Here is a 20,112-nt window from a genome sequence, read left to right on the forward strand (position 1 = left end):
ATCATCAGACCATTTAACCTTTCAGTAGCTTTGTTTGCACCATGATGGTCAAGTGCATAAGTGAGATGCTTGACTCTTTCGCCTCAGTAGCAAAATCCTCTAAATGTGCTAGAGAGGAAAATGATTCCCAAGTCCACAAGGACTTCCTTTGGAATTCCAAACCTGATAAATAAGAGAATCAGGGCGTTAGGCACAGACATTTCATCAATTGTTGAAAAAGGCTGGGCTTCTGGGAATTCCATTCAGGGGAGAGGACATTGTACTGTCCATAGTACAGGCCATCTCCCTAATTCCAGAGAGTAGCCAGAGGCTAGTCAGAATCATCAGAAAACTAGATGGGAGAATCTTAAAAGGCCATAGGGAATCCCTCAGGGTATATTAGGAACCTGGGGCAGACCATCTTTATGAAACCCAGAACCCCTGTGAAGGAAAAAGAATGTAGTAAGTCTGATCTGTATGAGGTAATTATCTGTGCGACAATATTTATTTATTTATTTATTTATTCAATTTATTATACCGCCCCATCCCCGTAGGGCTCTGGGTGGTGTACAATACAATGCACATATACAAATAAGAATGCACGTATACAAGTAAAATAACTAAAACCGTTAAAAGCAGCAGTAAAATGAAGACTAGTATAAAGATTAAGACTAACCCGCAATGGCGTCCGGCAAATCCATTTCCAAACCCTCTTTCAGGAGGGAAGATCAGCAAACCCCAGATGGCAGAGGCACAGATGTAAAGGCCACGGGAGGGGCTGGGCAACCATCAACGGCTGGATCCTCCAAAAGCCCGGCGGAACAACTCAGTCTTACAGGCCCTGCGGAATTCAGTAAGGTCCCGCAGGGCCCGGACAGCTGGTGGGAGAGTGTTCCACCAGGCTGGGGCCAGAGCTGTAAAAGCCCTGGCCCGTGTGTGGAGGCTGCCAACCACGTATCATCGAGGGGCCAGGGACCCGCCACCAGTAGATTGGCCTCCGCGAGAGCGAAGAGGCCGATGATAGGGACATGTGGGGTGATGTGCGTCCCGAAGATACGAGAAGGTCCCAGGTCAGCGTAAGGCCTTAAAGGTCAACACCTTGAAGATGATTCGGAACTCTACTGGAAGCCAATGCAAGCTGGCGCGAGCACAGGCTGGAATATGATCCAAATGGCGGCACTGCCTGTAAAAGCAGACCGCCAGCGAGCTGCCATTTTGAACCAGTTTTTAACCTCGGAATCAGGCGCAAGGGAAGGCCTCGCGTAGAGCGAAAGTTACAATAATCTAGTCTGGAGATGACCGTTGCATGGATCACTATGGCCAGAATCGGGTTCTGGGGAGAGGAAGGAGAGCTAAATACTGGCCGCGGGCCTGGCGAAGATGGAAGAAAGCAACCCGGGTTATATCAGGCCCACCTGGGTCTCCATTGATAGAGAGACCGAATCCAGGTGGACCCCCCCAGGTTCGCGCGTACGAGGGGGTCGGTGACCATGACCCCCTCCCACACCGGGCGGCTGAAAGCATCCCTCTCTCCCCCTCACGGCCTAGCCAGAGGATCTCCGTCTTCGATGGATTCAGTTTCAACCTACTCTGTCGGGTAACCAACCAGCTTATCACCGCTTCTCCAAACAATGCACTCGCCAGAGCTGCAGGGGCGGTGGCTGTTCCCCCCCTCCATCAACAGGAATGAGGCTGAGTGTCAATCCCGGGCATACCTGATGACAAGACAGCCTCCTTAAAAAAACTCCACGGTACCAGCCTGAGCAAGGGGTCGCATGTAGATGTTAAACAACAGGCTGGGATAAAGTAATAATGCCCCTGGGAGTGACAACCGCACCAGTCAAGCGAGGCACTTCCGGGAGGCCTCATCCCTTTACCTCACTTGCTGATTCCGACCTCGGAGAAACTTGAGGGCAATCCACTGAAGGATCCGGTGCCCCGCGACTCCAGAGGCAGCCAGGCGGTGGGTCAGAAGGTATCATGAGTTTCCATCACATCAAAGCAGCTGCGGTAAGATCTAACAATACCAGTTTGTAGCCTGGACCGGCCTTGGTCAAGGCTGCATTACGGAGTGTATTCTGTGACGAAGCTTTGATTTGAGAACAGTCTCCGTCCCATGCCCAGAATGGAAGCCGGACTGGAAGGGATCAAAAGCCGATGTGTCATCCAGGAAACCTTGAAGCTGCTCCAGCACCACTCTCTCAATTACCTTCCCCAGAAACGAAAGATTCGAAACGGGGCGGTAATTGGCCAGATCCCCAGGATCTAATGATGGTCTTTTTAAGAGTGGGTGGACCACTGCCTCCTTCAACCCAGCTGGGAAAACTCCTTGCTCAATATATCACAGAGTACATTTGCCTATGGACATTTTTGGTACTACCCAGGTATCATTATTTATCTGAGAATACTGACCCCAAGCCCGTTTGAAAAATTTCAATTTGGGCACAACCGCTCCTAAGACTGGCGCTGCCTCACTTGACACTACCTCACGTGACACATCCACTACGCTCCAGAGACGGTCCCCTGCAAGAAGACATACAATGGTACCCAGAGTATGAATTGTGATGGTCCAAACCTTATTGTAGTTCAGAGCTTTTCCAAGTCAGCATTCAGGGAAATTAGGATAAGGAATTAGGGACTATGAACAAAGTCCAGGTCCATGGCTTCTTCATTAAGCCCTAAAGTTTCTGTTCGCAGCGCCTGGCTCAGTCATCATGAAAGCTCTCCTTACCAACACTCTCAGATGATGGTATATAGAAACATCCTGAGATGAAGCTGGTTCTGGAAGAATCCTGTGGCAACACAGCGTTACAGGCTATTGCAAACTGCAGAATAAAAACCAGGACCAGAACACGTCTGACCTAAGGCTTTTGGCTCAGATCTGCACACCCACCATTTGTCCAGGCGCTTGCAAAGGGGGCAGATGGCCTGCCACATCTGTTCTCCAAATGTTCCTAATTCCCTTCCATACTTCCACAAATTTACACTTTAAATATGTCTCCTTGGAGGTGAGTGGTGTTTTAGAAAGCGTGCTTATGATCTAAGATGAACACATTGTAGAACCACAGTAGCCTGGCTTCAGGATGACAGACAGATATCACAGGACCCTGTTTTTGGGAAGGGACAATTATGTGAGGTACACATTCTTCCCACATAATTGACTTCTCAGAAAATGCACAGCCTCCATTGCCGGCACCTCACCAATCCACATGTTCCCAGCTGTTGCCTGGAGGCCCCAGCCTTTGGCTTATAAGGCCTTTGATCCCCTGTATCAGCATCAGCTGCCTTGGTCAATTCTTCTCCGATCCAAGTCTGGCTCTTCCTTTCTCTGATACTATGAAGGCACTCCTGAGGTCAGGGGCGGGGCTTGGAGAGGTGTGGCCATGCCCCCAGGGGCAGGTGGGGGTGTGGCCTCACCCCCGAACCCCCCATAAAAAATCTATACCTACATCACTGCCTCCAAAGTCTATCATTCCTGATGAGAGAAGGGGAGAATGGGGGGGGGAGCCTATTTCTCCACACTTGCCACCTCTGTCACCCCTTTAGGTAAAATCCAGGCCCTCAAAGGATTGCCTGGAGCCAGTCCCACAAAGTTGCTGCCCAGTGGCACACGAAGCGGCCAGACAAGTTGGGAAGCGCTTCTGCAGATTCTCTCAAGTTAAACAGTTGCAGGACCCCCTTTCCCATCCCTGGTGCAACATTTAGCCTCTCTGTAGTGTTGTTGCCCCCCCCCATCAACTCTCACAGTAAAACACACACTCCACTTCACCATCAAAGGAACAGCTTCCCTTTAGAGGCTCCGCTCTGCACATGCTCTGGGGCCCTCTCTGCCAACATGGGTGGAAGGCCTGAGGGATCCAGCTTGACAAATTAAGACTCTCCAATCAAGAGGGGTTGACAGTGTGCTGTCTCTCTCAGCTGGGCAAGGATGCGCTGTTCAGCAAAGAGTGCTCTCTCCCCTTCTTTGCAGCCAGAGCATTGCCTGGACCACCGTCCACCAGCATAACTGCCAAGGCATCTCTTACCTCACTAAGGCTCAGCTTGTACACGTGCCTGCCTGTACTCTCCACCTACATAGAGATTAGGACACGTTTCAAACAAGTGGGGGTGGGGAGTTCAAAGTATAAGGAAAACATTGCATACCCAGAAACCATGCCCTCTACAGAGAGTTACTACATTGCATAGAATGCTATCCACCCATACAAACAAGGAAACTGGCATTTTGCAGCACATAGCATAAGAAACTATATGAAATCCAATATTTCATAAGGCAGGGTATACAGGGCAGGGTTACAAAGAGATGGCACCTTCTTCTATTGTTGGTGGACTTGCTCTAAAATTACACACTTTTGGGACGCAATACACAACATCATAGAAATCATATTAAATTACAAGTTTGAGAAACGACCTGACCTATACCTTCTATCGATCTAGGACTCTAATGATGCTATATTACAAAGACACAAAACACTTCTTTATTATTTAACGACAGCAGCAAGAGAAGTGATAGCCAGATATTGGAAGACGCGAGAATTGTCAGCATATGATGAATGGTTGTTAAAGGTTCAAGATTACAGATCAGCAGACAAACTGACAACTTTAATACACAAAAAATGCCTTGATCCTTTTTATAAAGTATGGGATTCTTTATTACATTACCTATACAATTCTGACCCTCAAAATAGAATCCTATTGTTATCTGCAAAGCTTAAGGTTATTATTAACCTATTATTATTTTGTATTTATGTGTGTGTGTATGTATATATTTTGCACTATATTTATGAACTAGAATCTTAAACCACTTTTTCTTATGTAACTATCACTTGCAAATGTTAAGTGCATTGTTTATAATTTTTTTGTGGCAGATCATATTCTGCTATTACTGGAACCACTTTAAGTCAGATTGTCGGCCAATTAACATGTATTCCTAAGCGATAAAATAATTTTAAAAGATTGAAGGAAAAGAAAACAGAAAACTAGATGGGAGAATCTAAAAAATCCATAAGGAATCCCTCAGGATCCATCAGGCACCCGGGGCACACCATCTTTATGGGACCCAGAACCCCTGTGAAGGAAAGAGGATGCAGCAAGTCTGATCTATATGACCTAATTATCTCTGCGACTATATTTCACAGAGTACATTTGCTTGTAGATATTTTTTGGTAGTACCCAGATATCGTTATTTATCTGAGAATATTGACTCCAAGCCAGTTTGAAAAATTTCCATTTGGGCACAACCACTCCTAAGACAGGCTCTGTCTTGGACTACCTCACGCACACTCCCTACGCTCCAGAGCCCGTCCCCTGCAACAAGACATACAATGGTACACAGGGTATGAATTGTGATGGTCCAAACCTTATTTTGAAGTGCAGAGCTTTTAAATTGTCCAAGGTCGTTTCCCCAGTTACCATCGACCACCCTTTGCTGCGCGCTACTTTCAGCGCGCGTCATTTCTGGCATGCTCCTGGGCTTCCCATTTTGAGGAGCGCCGGGAATGACGCGCGCTGCATATATACAAATATATGGTAGATGATAAGGAATTCATGATAAGAACATTGAAACAAAAATGGGAGAAGGAAGGATTTCTGGGCAGTAGCCAATACAGAAAAATTAATAGACAGTTAGGAAAAATATAAAAGATTGAGAAATATCATGGAGTTAGAAAGAAAAGTGATATTAAAATGGTATAGAACACCGAAACAACTAGCATACATGATAAAAGGACTTAGTTCTAAATCAGGGGTAGGGAACCTGCGGCTCTCCAGATGTTCAGGAACTACAATTCCCATCAGCCTCGGTCAGCATGGCCAATTGGCCATGCTGGTAGGGGCTGATGGGAATTGTAGTTCCTGAACATCTGGAGAGCTGCAGGTTCCCTACCCCTGTTCTAAATGCTGGCACTGTGGAGACCAAGAGGCATATTATAGCCATATGTGGATAGAATGTGCAGAAGTAAAAAAATTTGGACAATTGTATTGTTATATATCAAGAAACTCAGAAATAGTTAGAATATATCTGGGAACAAGTGACACTTGATATTTTCGATATACTAACCAAAAATAAGACGCGGCAAGATAAACAGAATGAAATTTTGAAGATATGGATAATATACGTGGACTGGATGAAAGAAGCCCAAGTCAATGAAGAAATATAAGAGAAGAGGCTACAGGTTACTGCTGTAGTTACTACTGTTTGTGTGACCAACTGCTGTTACTGCTGTTTGTGTGACAAAACTATGAAGAAGAAGTAATGGAGGGAGGGAGAAAAGGGGGGAAAATATTGTTTGAAAATGTATGAAGAAGGAAATTACTATAAACTGTAAAATTCAAATGATACAATTAAAAAATTTTTTAAAAAGAGACTGAAAAAAAGGAATGGCCCAGTATTAGCTGAGGCCTTAAGAGTAGACAGCGTCCAGCAGTGGCTGCAGTATCCCACCCACGCGCCCTGTAGAGGTAGATGCTCTACATGTGAGACAGCTACTTGGCAAGAGTATGGCGCAGATGAGTATAAGTGGGGAAACGACCCAAGTCAGGATTCAAGGAAATTAGGATAAGGAACTGGGAACTATGAATGAAGTCCAGGTACATGCCTTCTTCATTAAGCACTAAAGTTTCTGCTCGCACCGCCTGGCCCAGTCATCATGAAAGCTCTCCTTACTAACAGTCTCAAATGATGGTATATAAAAACATCCTGAGCTGAAGCTGGTTCTGGAAGAATCCTGTGGCAACACGGCATTGCAGGCTATTGCAAACTGCAGAATAAAAACCAGGACCAGAATACTGTTGACGGATGACCTTTGCTTCAAGTCTGCACACCCACCATTTGTCAAGGCGCTTGCAAAGAAGGAAGGAGGCAGATGGCCTGCCACATCTGTTCTTCAGATGTTCCCAATTCCCTTCCATACTTCTACAAATTCGTACTTTAGATACGTCTTCTTGGAGGTGGGTGGTGTTTCAGAAAGAGTACTTATTATCTAAGATGAAAACATTGTGCAACCACAGTAGCCTGGCTTCGGGGTGACAGAGAGATATCACAGGACCCTGTTTTGGGAAGGTACACATTCTTCCCATCTAATTGACTTCTCAGAAAATGCACAGCCTCCATTTCCAGCACCTCACCAATCCACATGTTCCCATCTGTTGCCTGGAGGCCCCAGCCTTTGGCTTATAAGGTCCTTTGATCCCCTGTATCAGCATCAGCTGCCTCGGCCGATTCTTCTCCGATCCAAGTCTGGCTCTTCCTTTCTCTGATACTATGAAGGCACTCCTGAGCACCTGTCTTGTTGTGGCCTTTTTTTCTCCAGGTGAGTAGGAACTCAAACTCTTCTGTGTTTGTGAATGCAAGTGTGTGTGTATGTGTGTGTAAGTGTCGCCAAGTGGATTCTCATCCACAATGACCCAATGAATCCACGTCCTCTCAAATGTCTTATAGTTAACAGCCTCGCTACGGTATTGCAAGCTGAGAACCGTCTGGGCTGTTTTGTTTGGGATCCTCTTTGCAGAACTCTGTTCCACTGTGCCAGTTAGATCATGGCGTGTTGATTTTACACATGTTTCAATATGTGTAAGGATAGAAACTACTAGAGCCTTGCTTGCATTTTTTTGGGATGCACATTCATTATTACATGATATTATACCTATATGATCTATTTTGGTTTTCTGGGGTGGTCTTAGTTTAAATTCCAGATTGTCCACCCAGAGGAGGAAATTCCTCCAAACGTGTACACAGAATCATTCTGAGAGCACATCCCAGCTGGGCCTAAGATTTCAGTCTAAGAGAGCAACAACTGCTGTGCTGAAGGGTCAACCCTGCTACTCTTCTGGAGATCAACACAACTCCCTGAGCCACAAAAGGTCCCCGATAAGGATGGTCTGATGCAGGAGATGTCCTTCCCTTGGATTAGGATCACCTGCATGCAAGCAGAATTCCAGGAAGTGTCAACCCCAAAGGGACAGTTTCTTGCCTCATCGGGCCTTTCCCCACTCGAAGGGATCCCCCCATGCCACGCACTGCTCTCAGCGCGCGGCATCCCTAGTGCGCGCTCCGGCGTCCCCACAACCCCGCGTTCTGCACGGGGTCATCAACAGGTTTCCTCCAGCGCTAGGGATGCCGCGCGCTGAGGGGGCGCGACCGCGGCAGCATCAGGGCGGGTTCGCTGTGGCCGCCCCTGTCGTGGGGAGTCCCCAAGGACCCCGCGCTACTTGAAGAGAGTAGCGTGGGACTTAAGGTAAGTGGGGAAAGGCCCTTAGATATCCCCTCTAGAGACTAAGGCCCCTTCCGCACATGCAGAATGATTCACTTTCAAGCCACTTTCAATTGTTTGCAAGTGGATTTTGCTATTCCACACAGTAAAATCCAGCTGCAAAGTATATTGGAAGTGGCCTGGAAGTGCATTATTCTGCATATGTGGAAGGGACCTAAGTTGGCAACTCAATATCTAGTGTTGGGGGCTGACGCGAAGCTGATATTGGCCAGCATCTTCCAGGCCAAGTTCTCTGAATAATCGTTAAATCTTAAGCCCTAGAAAGAAGGAAGGCAGCCAGGGCCAGGGTACTAACCTCAAGTTGGAGCTTGCAATAGTCTGATCTCCAAGCAACAGAGATCATAGCAGCCTCAGAACTTTAGCCTTGCTGAACTCCCCCCCCCCTCCAAGAAATTCCATCCTCTCAGACTCTGCCCCCCCGATCTCCAGGAACTGCTCAGTGTGAAGCTGGCAACCTTAAGATAGAGGATTCTCAGAAAATCAGTTCTGAGTTTCCAATATTGTGGGTGATAACTGAAAAGGGTGCTTAAAGTCTGGTATATTGCAGGTAAAATCTATTTTGTTCAACGTGTGCATTAAATTTAGGATCCTGTGCTGGGTTTTTGCTTCTATATCTAAAATTATACGCTCTTCTGAGTACCCAATGGAGACATCAATTAATTCCAAGGTGAGATGCATCTTAATGTTGTGGTTCTAAAAAAAAAATACTGATAATATTTGTCAAATGTGATATGAAATTACCTAGCTGGCTGGCACTGATTCTTTCTCTTTCTTCTCTGCAGTAGCATCACTGATATGTGCTTCGTGCTTGAACTTATTTGGGCCATGTGTTAATACCGAAATGCAAGACTGCAAGGATGATGGAGATATCTGTATTTCTCTCCATTTTGAAGTTTCATTGTGTGAGTACAGAGGGGGGGGGGCTATCTTCTTTCAAATTAGCTTGTTTGTAGCAACAGCAGGTGGCTAGCACTTATAAACTGGGTGTCTCTATACAGGACTGCTCAGGGACAGACAGATTAGTGTATAGAGCAATGAAATACTGACAGGGCAATCCTATATGAGAATATATGAGCCAGGTTGCCTGGGACGCTGATATATATTTTACAATGGGATCTCTCACTGAAAGTGACTACCAGGTAGTCTATGTCATAGCTCTACTGGACTATTGTCAGGCCTGATTATTAACTTGAGTGGACCCTTACAACTATCAGTCAGTGGGACCGTCACCAACAGCTCCTGTTGAAAATAAGGCTGATACTCATTTGAAAACAGCCCAGTAGAATCCAACAGATACTGCAAGTGCTGACTAGTGAGCGATTTCTTGGATTTAAGGAAAGAATTCTTGTAGTCCTGAATGCCAGTATTGCCCAGGCAATTTAAGAATACAGGCAGAGGCGTACCAGGGGTAAATGGCGCCGGCCCCCAGGCTCTGCCCCTGCCCTGCCCACCTTGGCTCCGCCCCCACTGCCCTCGACCCTGCCCATGTCACCATAGACACGGGCAAGGTTTAGGGTGCCCACCTCCCCCCCAAACTCTCCCTGCCGGCTGGGAGGGAGTCCCACCCCTTCCTGCACCCCAAGCTCCACCCCCCCAGCCTCAGTGCTTATAAAAGAAGGTCTCCGAGGCTGGGACTGCAGTCTCTTCTGGCCTGCCCGGAGAGGAGGTCAGAAGAGACTGCAGGCTGCCGGCTGGGAAAGGAAGGGAGGGAGGAGTCCAGGGCGGGGTTGAGGGGGCTTGGAGGCAGCAGGAAGTCCTGCTGTCCCATCATTTTTGCATGCCTCAGACGGGGTCGAGGCACGCAAAAACGATGAGACAGCAGGACTTCCTGGTCATGTGGGGGGGGGCAATTTTGCACCAGAAGAGTGGCGCCTGGGGACAAGGGGTACCCTTTGTCCCTAGGCAGATACGCCACTGAATACAGGTGAGTGGGACTCAGAGTATTCTTGCATAGTATGGCCCCGCAAGCAAAGTACATAGCTCTGGGAACCAGTCCAAGGGCTTTTGAAAATGCAAAGAGATGAAAGCCCATCTTTTTAACCCCCTCCCTGCTCCCCAACATACTGTGTAATTTAAGCTTTACGTATTTGGTAGCGGGATTCCATGTTTTCTGTGTTTTGGGTTTTTTTTATTGCTTTCTTGGCCATTATTCAATAGTGGAAGTGGCATAAACGGTAAATTTTCTTTCTGATTCTCTTCACAGTTCCTTTTTTAAAAATCAATTTTAAGTCATGTGGCCCAGGACCAACTTGTCAAAATGGCGACTATCGTTCTACTACAGAGCAGAATATACATTTTCGAGCAATAATGGATTGCTGCGACGAAAACATGTGCAACCAAGACATTAAGATAAGTAAGTATCTGCATCTCTGGAAAAAAAACCCGTTCTCGTCTATCAGTGTGTGTGGGTGCCAGGTGTTCCTATGGGAAACATGAAAGTAGGTACTACCTTTGAGAGAACTGCCACTATGAAGGCAAAATCTTCTCTTCAGCCCTTGCTTGCCTTCCATCCTCCACAAGAAATGGTTAGAGGCCCATGAACTATGCCAGCTATACACACATCACCCATTTTCATTCCGGCCACCCTGAGAGGAACCAAAAATGGCTACTCAGAACCCAAGTCCCCTCTTCTTCCTCCTTGCATGTTTCTTAGAGTTCTTCTATCTCACTGAAGAGTTTAATGTTTTTGCAGACATTCTCGTATCTGCTGTGCCTCAGCTTATTCATTGTTCCTGTTTTTTTTCCTTTGTGACTCATTTTCCCCATTGTGAAAAGGGTCCCATGGCCGCAGGATGGGAGCTGACCCTTTTCACCTGGGCTCTGCTCCCCAAGGTGTTCCCCCTGGCCTTTGCCCTGTGCTTCCCTCCCAGGTCTTCTCCCAGGAGAGACAGCATAGTGCAGTGGTGGCAAACCTTTGGCACTCCAGATGTTATGGGCTACAATTCCCATCAGCCCCTGCCAGCATGGTCAATTAGCCATGCTGGCAGGGGTTGATGGGAATTGTAGTCCATAACATCTGGAGTGCCAAAGGTTTGCCACCACGGGCATAGTGTAATGGTTAAGAGTGGCAAACTTTTATCTGGTGACCTGGATTTGTTTTCTCACTCCACTACATGGACCCTGCTGGGAGACTTTGGCCTAGTTCTAGACAACAACCATGTTGAAGCAGCGGCTTACTCGTGAGTAGACCGCGCTTGCTGCGGATACCAATGCAAACAAGTACCCGAAAAGGCCACACTGATCACCAGTGCAGTTCCAGCTTCTATTAAGCTAACTACTGTCAAAGTGCTCCGCCAGACCACAGGTGTTTCCAGGCACACATCACCCTGTAGTCTGTGCCAACTATATACAATTGAGGTGCCAATCAGGTGCCCATGTCTTATCTGACTTTGCACACGGTACACAGTTATGCACACAGCCCTAATTATGCACACTGCACCTGCTGGAAGGAGGGTCCACCTGTCATCTAGATTTTGTTCATCTAAACACATGTTCTGACAAACCATTACACTGGGCACACTGGCCAAAATCCAAAACTTTTAAGAAAACAAAACAGGGGATTTTAATGCACAAAAAGTTCAAAATGCTGTTCCAACATAGAACAGCAAACAGAACAGAACAGAACAAGGACTTGAGAGACAGTCCTCTATTCCTATGAACAATACCTAACATTATTTAATTCCTGCACAGTTGTATGTTGTCCATTTCAAGTTCCAAACATCCAGATTTTTTTTTCCTGTGCGTTGTTGTTCTATGTTGGTGTTGCATTTCCACTTTTGTACAATAACATCACCTGTATTGTTTTCTGAACTGTTCCGGTTTTTGGGCAGTGAGGATAGCTAACTTCTTGTCTAGATTCTTCACATTACCCACGTGGTTGTTGTGGTGACCTTGGACTACTCACAGTTATCTCAGAACTCTCTCCACCCCATCTGCTTCTCAAGGTGACTGTTGGGGGGAGAGGAAGGGAAGGAGTTTGAAGGCCACTTTGAGACTCCAAACTTTTTCTTTTCTCACACAAGCTGCCATTTCGACCTAGACAGGGTTTAGCCAACACTATGAGCAGAGCTCCAAGATGTTCCTGGACAACTTAATTCCACTATCAACCCTACTGGCTGATAATAGCACAAATGGCCATGCTGGCAGGGGCTGATGGGCATTGTAGTCCATGAACATCTGGAGTGCCATAGGTTGATAAAATTATGGCACTCCAGAACATCTGGAGTGCCATAGGCCTGATAAAATTATAGCATTGGAAGAGACCACAAGGGCCATCACGTCAAACCCCCTGAGGGTCTGACCGATGCAGAATAGAGTGATAGTATTACACCCCTTGATATAGACACCAGAGTCTCCAGGGCTACCTGTGCCTGCATTGCCTTCTCTGGGTGCAGAGGCGTTCCTCCCATTGGGCAAAGTGGGCAGCTGCCCTGGGCGCCACCTTGTGGTGGGCGACAAAATTGCAGGTTCATTTTTGGATGATTTTGTTTTTTCAGTGTTTTTTCCATTTTTGGCCTGCAGGGGGCGTGTATTTTAGGCTAGCAGCACCAAAATTTCAGGGATTTTTTGGGAGACTCTCCTGATGATATCACCCAGGTTTGGTGAGGTTTGGTTTAGGGAGTCCAAAGTTGCTTGAACTCCCAAAGGAGTGCGTTCCCTCATCCCCATTGTTCCTAATGGGGAGCTAATAGGAGATGGTGGCTACACTGGATGAGGGGTCCATAACTTTAGACCCCCCTGAACCAAACTTCACCAAACCTGGGTGGTAATCATCAGTAGGGTCCCCTACAAAGATACTCTTGGAAACTTTGTGCTGCTATCTTAATAATTGCACCCCTGACAGCAAGGCACCCCCTAAATTTCCTGCAGAATCTCTTTTTAGGGGAATTCACTCCCTTCCCACACCAATGCTTGTTTTTCTTTCTTTCTTTTATCTCTCTCCCCAGTGCCTAATAATAAAGGTGGGTGGTGGGGGTGGTGGTGGTTGGTGAAACATTTGTTGTTTGTTTGTTTGTTGTTATTATTATTATTATTAAATCTACCCCTTCTCGCATGGATTTAAAGAGAGAATCTGGGCTCCCTAATTTGAACACCATTGAAAATGATGCAGTTTGTGGGTGGATTCCAGCATCACTTGTTTAAACCAGGGAGCCCAGATTCTCCCTTTTAAATCCACCTTAAAGAGGGGAGAATCTGGGAGTCCCCAGTTTGAAATAACATTTAAAGAAAGTGATGCTGTTTCCCACAATTGTGAGGACTGGATACAACACCATAAAGAATGTTTTCATAGCAGTAATAAAGAGCATTTTGAAAGCATTTTGAAAATGTTTTCCAAAAATTATTTCTATTGTGTGGCATGGCCCATTGCTGTGTTCAGATTTGTGAGTTTGAGGATGTTCTATAATGTGATGGTGACTTTGGAACGACCTGGTGGAAAAAATCATTGTTTGGTCACGGTGGGGGAGGGTAGCCGCCCATGGGGGGGGGCATCAAACTCAGGTTTTGCCCAGGGCTCAAGTTTGCCTAGGTGCGCCCCTGTCTGGGTGAGTCCCGTCACCTTCTGTGAGCAAGTTTTCCCTTGATGTTCCCAAAATGTTACCAGAGGACAGCTGAGAAATTCTTCACTCAGCCCAGCAGTTTGTTTTCCAGACCACCTCCAGGCTCCTAAGATGACCGGGGGCAGACCCTGCACGGGAAGCAGCACGTTTAAAAGGAGACCAACAATAAGCAGATGTGGGACTGGTCAGAGATGGAAAGCAATATCATTAATTTCGAGTGATGTCCCTTTCAAAATATGCTCCCTACTGTCAAAGTTGTTTGTGGTTTCCTGATGTGGCTCCAGCCTCCACCACCCGTTCTGACACCCAACCCCGTCCTCCTCACTCAGGGGCGTGTGCCAGCGAGAGTGAAGGCGCTGTAGCCCCTGGGCAAAACTTGAGTTTGGATGCCCCCACCCCCCTCGCTGGGCGGCCCGCTCCACCCGCGACCAATTTTTTTTGCACGCAAGACATTGGAGTGGAGTGCAGGAGGATACATTTTTAGACTTTATATCCCAGCACTAAAATTTCAGCGTATCATCAGGAGACCATCCTTATGCTACCCCCCACGTTTGGTGAAATTTGGTTCAAGGAGTCCAAATTTATGGACTCCCAAAGGGGAATTCTTACATCCCCCATTGTTTCCAATGGGAGCTAATCCCCAAATTGCGTGCCCTATGCAGCCCTTTGTCTGGAGTTACATCAAAACTCATTGGAATCAGCCGCTTGGCTGAGGGCTTTTAGATTCTGGCTGTGAATTCATTTTCTCTCGGACTGTAATTCCCTGGTCCACCGTCTGCTCTCTGACACCCATTGCAACCCCTGGTTTTCCATAATTTAAGAAAAAATGGCCTCTATTGGACTGTCAGTGGATTCACTTTGCCCTGTGTCCTATTCAGAAGCTTATAGAAAATTAAAAAACTATTGGATAGAGAGTTCTCTACCTTAATCACCGCAGCCAAGAAAACGTGCTCCCCCCTGTATTTTTCTCTCCCATTTGAACGGGGCCACTTGGCACACTTCACAGCTGTTATATGCTTAATAAACCCAGCTCAAAGGAGAGCCATAATGGCTAAAAGCCAGGTTTTAATGTTATGCCTTCTGCCTTGTTACATGGCAGATTTAATAATAAAGCAAGAAAAGGCTAAAAGATTAATGCCCGTACTTAATGAAACTCAGTTGAATCTCTGGCCCACCAATTACTACATATGTCTCAGATTCAAAGGAAATCAGATCAAGAGTATGTAGGAGATCTTACTCCTTTACATTTACCCGATCTCCCCGATTTAATTAAGATTACTCTGCTTGTTGGACAATCCTGATCCCTTCTCTCTGTATGATAGTGGCGGGCTATCTCATTACTAGCGCCAGTAGATTTCCTTCGACCCTAACATTTTATTTCACCATATTGTATATGCTTTTTAATCCATTTTTTATTATTGTTGTACTGTTGTCTATGGCAATAAAGGCTTGCTTCTCACAGTTCTCCTTCTAAAGCCTCTTTCCCTCAGGCAATTCAGGCCAGAGGATAACATTTTCTATCACTGCTGGAGAGGGCTGTTGATGGTGTCAGAATGCACAAGGTGGATTCAGAAGGCAGTATCAGATCACCAGGTCCCCAATGAACACTGGCGCCTGAATCCTTAAATAATTCATGGCATCTTTGGGTTCAGCTAGCCTCAGTAAGATTATGTATGCCTCAGCTCTTTCATGCTGTTCATACCTAAGATGAAAAGATATCTGAGTGAGTAATTCTAGTTAGAACTTTTGTTTTCTGTTTCTGTTTCTTTGCTATCTATATATGCACGAAACCTATCAACGGAAGTTGAGGTTTTTTTTAAATGCATCAGACATTGGTATCCTTCTACACCTGGGGTGGCGAACCTTTGGCACTCCAGATGTTATGGACTACAATTCCCATCACCTCCTGCCAGCATGGCCAATCCTGATCCTTCTCTCTGTATGATAGTGGCAGACTTTCTCCTGGAAATTACTAAACGCCAGTAGATTTCCTTCGACCTAACATTTATTTCCTGTATTTTATATTCTTTTTAATCCGTTTTTATTATTGTTGTACTGTTGTCTATGCCAATAAAGGCTTGCAATGGGAGCTAATAGGAGATGGGGGCTACAGTTTTGAGGGTCCGTAACTTTGGCCCTCCTGAACCAAACTGCACCAAACCTGGGGGGATATCATTAGGGCAGTCTCCTGATGAGACCCTGAAAGTTTTGAGACTGTGCCTTCAGAAATGTGCCCCCGCCCCCAGCCTGCAACCCCCATTGACAGCAATACAGAAAACTCAATGCAGAACAAAGATTCTTGAGCAAATTTCTGGGATATTCCTGAAGGGGGTGCATTTTTTGATGTATCAGCACCAAAATGTCAGGGTATCATCTGGAAACTGTCCTGAAGGGACACCCCCCCCCCCAAGTTTGGTGCAGTTTGGTTTAGGGGGAGATGGGAGCTACCCTTTGCTAAGGAGATAGGGGCTACCCTTTTGAGGGTCCATAACTTTGGATCCCCAGAACCAAACTGCACCAAACCTTGGGGTTGCCATCATGACAGTCTCCAGATGATACCCTGAAATTTTACACAGTGCTTTGCAATCACGTTCAATGGCTAATGCCCTCCTTGCCCAAGGACATCCGAGAATTTGCCCAAGAATCTTTGTTCTGCATTGAGTTTTCTGCATTGCTGTCAATGGGCGTTGCAGGCTGGGGGGGCACATTTCTGAAGGCACAGTCTCAAAACTTTCAGGTTCCCGTCAGCCGACTGCCCTAATGATACAAGGTTTTGGTGCAGTTTGGATTTCAGGGGGGCCAAAGGTTATCGGACCCCTCAAAGGCTTCATGGCCCCATCTCCTATTAGCTCCCATTGGAAACAATGGGGGATAGGGACAGCTCTTTTGGGAGTCAATAACTTTGGACTCCCTGAACCAAACCTCACCAAACTTGGCGAGTATCATAAGAACAGTTTCCTGATGATACGCTGAAATCTTGGTGCCGCTAGCCTAAAAACTGTGCCCCCTGCAGGCCACAAATGGAAAACCACTAAAAATACCCAAAAACGAACCCAGCATTTTGATGCCCCCCACAAGGTGATGCCCTGGGCAGCTGCCCACCTTGCCCAATGGGCATTACGCCAGTGTCCTCACTGTTTCTTTTTCCTTTTCTTCCACGCAATCTGCATTTTTCTCTCTTTGTCCTCACTTTCATTCATTTTTATGTTCTCATTGCCTTGGCAAATTTTCTGGGGCTTGAGCCATGAAACGTTTCGGCTGAGGGTGCAGTGGGAAAGACTTCTTAGAAATAATTCCTGTTGCTTCTGAAACATTCACATGTGAATTTTAATACCTTTAAAGATCTTTGGGGCACAGGGCGGGAGAGGGGGATGATTTTTCCAATAAATATGTCATGAAGTGAGGTGGGATGCTGGGCTAACTGTGGGAGTTTCTTTTTACAGAACCATCAGTCCCCAAACTGGTTTCCAATAAGCTCCTCTGTCCAGGCTGCTATTACTTGGGGACAAATAATTGCACGTCGAAGGCAAAGATCCCCTGCTATGGTGAACAGACTCAATGCATGAATGCAGCTGGTTCTGTCCAAATAAGTAAGTAAAATTATTTTTAAGTATATAGACCATACACAGATACCTCTGTAAACAATGAATTCTGCATGCACAAAGATTCAAGTCAGTTCATATCATGTTTAATACTTTAAACTTTTAAGGTGGTTTTTGCAGTCCTAGTCCTATTACATTGCTTAATTGGCATCTTCTATTGAATGCACTGACTAGTACTGTGTAATCCCTACCCTGAGTCTCATTGAGCAAGGCAAAGTAAAGATAAATGTAACATGGCCACACCAGAAGAGATTAGGAGGTTTTTTTACCCATCTACCTCCTCTCAATTTAGATAATCGAAAGGCCTTCCCCTTCTAATTTTATTAGAAAAACTAATAGTGAGTTGCTGAAGGTGAGTTGCTGGGAGAAACAAATGAGTTGATCAGGTGGCAGCAGTCCCTCCCAGGGGAGGGACAAACACCCATTGATTAGAGATCAGCAGTGGACCGCAGGTCAGCCAATGGGCCTAAGCAACTGATGGAATCCCAGTGGCCAAATTCCAGATGTGCATGGGCAGCATCTGCTCTCTTGGCATATCTACATCCCCAGCATCCTATAGACGTAGAAACAGATTCCTGTACAGATTGGGCAAAGGTGTTCTCTGGTTGAGGCTCTGAAGTTCTGAAGGCTCTGAATTTATTAATATGACTTCTCCACTCCATTTATTAATATTTATTAATATGACTTCTCCACTCCACCTAGTGCATCTCGATGGGCAATTTTTGGGGGAGGGGGGCGGGGGGCGGGCGTCCAAAGAACAGGCAAGGAGACAGCTGAAGAGCTGAATAGGAAATCTCAGAGCATGCAAATGGGACAACACTTCTCTGTCTTTCCAAGCTCTGATTAATATGTCTGAATTCTCTTGTGAGAAGTGTTTTTCAACTGGATGCTCAGGAAGACTGTGGCGAAACGGGCTTGCTTTTGGCTGGCAGGTCCTATTTCGCACTCTGCACACCCCCAGGAGTTACCGACTTTCCCTGGGGAGGGCTAACTTTCTCTCTGGGTATGCTGCCACCACCTGATCATTTGAAGACTGCCCGCTGGGGAAGATCAGGATTTCCCAGCTTCCTTTCCAACTGTGTGAGGCCCCTGCTTTAATTTTCCCTTGGTTCCCCTCTCCTGGGTTCCACAAGGTAGACGGGAGATCCTGGAGGAGAAGCTGCTCAGCCTTCCTCTACCTCCTGTTTAAATAGCGTGTCCAAGACAGTGGGGCATACGTAGTACAGAGAACTTTCCTCCACTGCTAAGGTTTTTAAAAGTATTTATAAAAAAGAAGATGATTACCATATGTTTTAGCACACACCAGATTTAGCAAGGGTTTACAAAATAGATAAAGATGCAAATCCCCTGCCCCTATCACTAATACATACCCTGGCTAGGAGATGGTAGAAAGCCGGGTAGGTCCTTAAAGCTTAGAATGTTGCAGTTGGCAAAGAGCTCACATTACCTGGCACATGGTCCAGAAAATGGCTGCCACCTTCCCAATTCCGGCAAGAGCTCTGCTCTCCTCCAGAGAGACCTGAGCCAAGAGGCCTCCCCTCTCTCTTCCCTTCAATTGATCAGATCCCAGACCCCAGATCCCAGACCCCTCAGGCTGGGTCAAGATATCATTTCCCCCTAGGTCGGGTAGTACTTCCTGATATTGATCTGGGATTTCTAAGTCCTCCAGATCTATGGTACCTGGTTGGAGAAGGAAAGAAAGGGGGGAAGGAGCCATTTCTCCACAAAGACAAATGTACCTCATAGCCTTTCCCCAGCCTTTTCCTGTATTTCCATCTGTAAATAATCTACTCTTCCAAATGACAAAATGGATAGAAAATGCAGGAAACTGGAAAAGAGAACTATTCAGGAGGTTAAAACTCCACCACTTGAGGGGAAACCATTGAGCTCCAAGGCCTGATAATCTCACCCAAACTCTTCCCACCATTAAGATTCCGCCTTGTAACTTCTGTGAATGCTCGTGTTTTATATTCCTTGCAGATAGAACAGTCCTCCCTCTTTCAATGCCCTTCGCCCTCCAAGCTTGCACTACGCCAAACATATGTACCTTTCGAGTGCCACTGGAATTTTCCAGCGGTGGAAATATATTTAAACTGTCCAAAATGAATTGTAGCCCTGCTACCTTCAACAGCAGCAAACCGACCGATGGCATCGTGCCGGGCAGGTAGAAATGTGCAAGGCCACCCCCTGCCAATTCCACCATGTATCAGAGCAGAGAAGGAAGTTGGGGACGACGTGATCAGCGCATGATGAGCCAGGACTCCTGGCTTTGTTATTTGCACAAGGGGATGTGAGTGGGTCTCCAGAGAGGGCAAAAGAAACTGGTGCAGAAATTGGGATTTGAGGGCTCTCGGTACTGGAAAACAGGGGCACCAGATACATTTTCATTGAATTGTAATCTGAATAAACTGATATTTGCAAACAATATCTACGTCCTTTGTGTGCATTCACAAAATGAACAGTCTGTTGGGTTAGGAAACAATGGTGTTTCTTGATGGAAGGGATCATATACCCTTGACCGAAGAACGGTACACTCCTTCTATCTGGGATGGTCATCCTCTTCCACCGAGCGTGCAGCTTCGGGAGGGATGCACATGGAGCGGTGAGGGAGGTAGGGGACACCCGCCTAGCCAGCCAGATCAGCCAAATCAACCCTGGCGATCAATGGGGTGACCGATGTCACAGCCACATCGCCCTCACATCCAT

At 46.3% G+C, this 20,112-nt stretch overlaps 1 protein-coding gene across 1 annotated transcript; it reads left to right on the plus strand.

Moving 5' to 3' along the window:
• The first annotated feature begins 7,074 nt into the window (after positions 1 to 7,074).
• Positions 7,075 to 19,774, plus strand: LYPD8 (LY6/PLAUR domain containing 8). The gene is made up of 5 exons (XM_048502243.1): positions 7,075 to 7,286; positions 9,029 to 9,148; positions 10,450 to 10,599; positions 17,248 to 17,394; positions 19,387 to 19,774. The coding sequence occupies exons 1-5, from the start codon at positions 7,238 to 7,240 to the stop codon at positions 19,572 to 19,574; spliced, it is 654 nt and encodes a 217-aa protein (XP_048358200.1). The 5' UTR covers positions 7,075 to 7,237; the 3' UTR covers positions 19,575 to 19,774.
• The last annotated feature ends 338 nt before the right edge of the window (positions 19,775 to 20,112 follow it).

Source organism: Sphaerodactylus townsendi, linkage group LG06 (assembly GCF_021028975.2).
Source record: "Sphaerodactylus townsendi isolate TG3544 linkage group LG06, MPM_Stown_v2.3, whole genome shotgun sequence".
Taxonomy (NCBI): Eukaryota; Metazoa; Chordata; class Lepidosauria; order Squamata; family Sphaerodactylidae; genus Sphaerodactylus; species Sphaerodactylus townsendi.